Raw genomic sequence first — 3,808 nt, 5'->3', positions numbered from 1 at the left:
CGAGTCCAAGTTCTCCGCGGCAATCATCAAATCGTTATGCATACTCAAAATCATCTTTTGCAAACAAATATAAACTGTCATAATCTTGTTTACCACCAAAAAGAATGTTTAACTCTGACATAAAAATTCGTATTTTATATCCATACGTATAAAATTCTGTATTACATGTTATTATTTTTTATATTATATAGTACGTATCATAATTATGTCATTCTTAAGAAGATTAAATGAAACCTTCTTGCTAATGATCATTCCATTGCCCCTCGCCGATGTAAACGGTAGATTTTGCATCGTAATCGTGTTCAGGTGATGAAACCGCTGGCCTAGAAAAATAGCCATCGCCACGAACTTGTAGACAGCCACCGACGTACCGACATAGGGCATCATGTATGCTACATTATTAGTCCATTTCTCTGCGAAGGCGTACATTCCGATGAGACTAATGGAGGTCCAGATGACTGCGGTCACAATTACGAGGATCCACGCGACGACCGCTGTCCGCGTCTCTCTGCGAGGATAACCCAATTGTCGAACCTCCTCGTCAAAATCTTGTAGCGCATTCCAAATCCTGACGAAGCTGCGTCTCGTAAATGCCGTCAAGCCCAACTCGTACATTACCACGCTGTAGTTTGTGATAATCTGAGCGATTTAATTTTGATCATTACTTTGAACTTTCATTGATTTAGAAACTTAGAATTCAGATGCTTAATTTAAATTTGGAGGAATAATACAAATTAAGATAAACGCATTAAAGCAGATTTTCTCTTCAAAGAATTTGAATAAATAAATAAATTCTTGATTTATATTTATTTTTGATAATATATATATCGCGAGTAGTCCTCTGCTTTATTTTAATTAATTTGTCACTGACCTTTGTGTTCTCTGTTGCATCAAGAGTCTCGTTTCCTCTCCTGATACTTAGAAATCTGCTAAACACCTGGTAGAATACATAGCTGTAGAAAGTAGTGGCGATTGCCGTAAAAATCAGGTTGATGTTCGACGGCACCAGGCGATCTTGCGAGAAGTTGTAAGGAGCGAAGCCGAACACTCGTACGATATAGATCATCGGCCAGATGGCTCTGTAAAGAGGCGAGTCTGGACCGCGTAGCTTTACTAGCTTCTTCTTTTTCACTTTAACAAACACGGTCTCCACGTCAAAAAGAAAAGCGTGTAACTCCATGGCCGGAGGAAAATCGATCGACGACTTTGAATCAACAAGATCTAGCAAACATGAGTTTCTTGATGTGGGACTTCACTAATGAAGTAGAACTTGCACCCGTCTACAAAGTATATATAATTATCAACACATATACAGCACAATTATTTGCATTTAAAAAAAAAAAAACGAAAGACAAGGACGCATCTTAAGGGTATATTGGAATAGCTCCATTATTAAATTAATACGATAATATACTGTTAAAAAAAATATATAATAAAAATACATTGCAATAGAAAGAATAGATAAATATTGAAAAATAAAAAAAAATATTTTTGTATAATTAAAATTAGATTTTATATATTAATTAGTTGTTTAAACATGAACATTAAAAACATAAAGTTGCAAGGTGTGATAATGTGAATTGAATGTGCGCGCTGCTCTAATCCACCACCCCATGCTTCTCCCGAAATAAAAAGCGAATAATCTGCGCATGTCAATCGATCTGCGATCCGTAGTGATCGACGAGGCCGAGCTTTGCTTGTCCTCTTTTGTTCTGGGAACCGCGAGCTAAGCACACATCTGAAGGGTCGACGCAACCACCTTTGAATCTCTCCGATCGGCGACCGAACTACATACGGATCTTGATCCCGATCCGCCCTGCATATTATCAGCGAATCAAGGAAAAGAAAGCGAAGGTCCCCGGAACAAGCGAGAGAGCCAACGAGGGAAGCGCAATATTTTATATTATACAAGCACACAGATGAGTACCTTACTGTAAATCCGAATCATAACCATAACCGGCACGTGACGGTCACCTCAGCGTGAATGAAGAACGGTATGCGTGAGCGAGTGGATGTATGTATGTACGCGGTATAATACGGAATAAGAAAATAGCATGTAATGATGGCGCCGAAAGTTAAAGTAAAGACGCCGTTGTAATAGAAGTACGAGTTCGATTATCTATTGTCCATTCTTATCGGGAAACTAAGTCGTCGTAGTTTCGTCAGACAAAGTAAAGATCTTACAAAGTCTAAAATTTCTGTGAATTATTCATACTATGCTCCATTCTTCTCATCGTGAGAATTTTACTGTGACGTTGTTTCTTTGTACATACAGATCTGTTGAAGTTAAATATTCGTCAAAGTCGATTAGTGTGAAGAACGCGGCGCGAAAGCAAAGTTTACAATCGCAAAAGGTCGATAATGACGCTTCCAATCAGGGTCCATCTTCAATTTCGTGACTGAACATTGAATCAACGAAGTCCTGAAAAGTCTGTTCGCTTTTGCTTGGTGTCTCGGAAATCACTACGTTCATCGATCAATTGCATTGTCCTAGAAAACGTAACGTCGTGGGACAATGTGAAGCTACGATAAATAAAACTGTAGGAAAAAAAGTAAGAAAAACGGAGAATCTCTACATTTTTCTTACTCTTTTCCCCACAGTTTTATTTATCGTAGATTTCCTCCCATAGAACATATGAAGAACTATGAGAAGAAATAGCATAAATCCAAAGGAAGAAGACAAGTTTATATTCATCTCTTAAGCCGTAGCGCAGTCGATCGGGCGCGATAAACTATTACGTTCGCAAAATCCTGGAGCACTTCTCACTCTTTATTTCGGAAGTTAAGCGTGAATTTTAACGTAACCCGAGGACTATTCCAGAACTGTCGTAATAGCTCGCAACTTTTTCCGCGAGTTCGACGTCAACTTTCCCCGATGACGAAAACATTATAAATCCATGGAAAATATATAATCACGCCGAGAGATATAGAGGGAATAAAAAGATTTATATAATCTCGGAAATAGTACATATTTGCGACGAAGTTCAACGTCCTAAAAATAGACAGCCGAGCTTCCGGCCGAGAGCCCAAAGTATTTACCGGGATTCATCCCTTTGCAACCGCGGTGCATGCCGCGTTAATCATTACCTCGCGTAAATTGGAAATTTTTGGGAATGTTTCAGCCGGACCCGCGTGTACTCACACTGCGCGACAGGTCGAGTAGCTCGAAGCACATCGATTGTCCAAGACGACGACGTCGCGAGGACTACGAGGACTCTGCACTACGAGGACTCTGCACTGTTTCATAGCACTTTCGTTACGCGCGATAAAGCAGGATTAGAGTCACTCGCGTAAAACATACCCGCGAGACGGGCACACAAACACAATGTACGCGCGCGAATACTACCATTAAATATTATTTCCGAATGAATAATTGAACAGCGGAGAAGAATAACAGGTGGAAATAACCGGTCGAAGCGCTCGCGTATAGTTGTAATTGCATAGCACGAAGAGACAGCCTGTTTGTATTCAAGGCCATGCCGCGTCGCCGTATACCGATTTTGTTGTACGGGATGTGTACTCCAGTTCCTTTCGATCCCCATAAAACTTTTATAAAACGAAGACAACAAAAATGTGACATCAATTATTCTCGCAACCAGAATCTATTTCACTGTAAAATTAAACAAATATATGTTGGTGTCGATGATATTATGAACACGAAAAATGCAATTCAATCTTATTCATATCATATATATTTATCTAATCCGGTATTATTTGAAAATTGTTGATTCCAAATCAATATTTTTCACATCGGCTTAACATTTTTATATCGATTTAACAGAACACGCGTTAGAACACACGTTAGAAA

General features: G+C 39.1%; 1 protein-coding gene across 1 annotated transcript; it reads right to left on the bottom strand.

The window, feature by feature from the left end:
• Positions 1-3: 3 nt before the first annotated feature.
• Positions 4-3,302, bottom strand: LOC112460378 (the record flags this gene model as incomplete). The annotated part of the gene is made up of 4 exons (XM_025025029.1): positions 3,143-3,302; positions 872-1,280; positions 235-639; positions 4-54 (listed from the first exon to the last, which is right to left on the bottom strand). Coding segments are annotated over exons 2-4 (765 nt in total), but the record flags the coding sequence as incomplete, so codon positions are not given.
• Positions 3,303-3,808: the final 506 nt, after the last annotated feature.

Source organism: Temnothorax curvispinosus, unplaced genomic scaffold (assembly GCF_003070985.1).
Source record: "Temnothorax curvispinosus isolate PA1 unplaced genomic scaffold, ASM307098v1 QBEX01010472.1, whole genome shotgun sequence".
In the NCBI taxonomy this organism is placed as follows: Eukaryota; Metazoa; Arthropoda; class Insecta; order Hymenoptera; family Formicidae; genus Temnothorax; species Temnothorax curvispinosus.
Note: the sequence above shows the minus strand (reverse complement) of the source record. Positions and strands in the feature narration are given on the sequence as shown.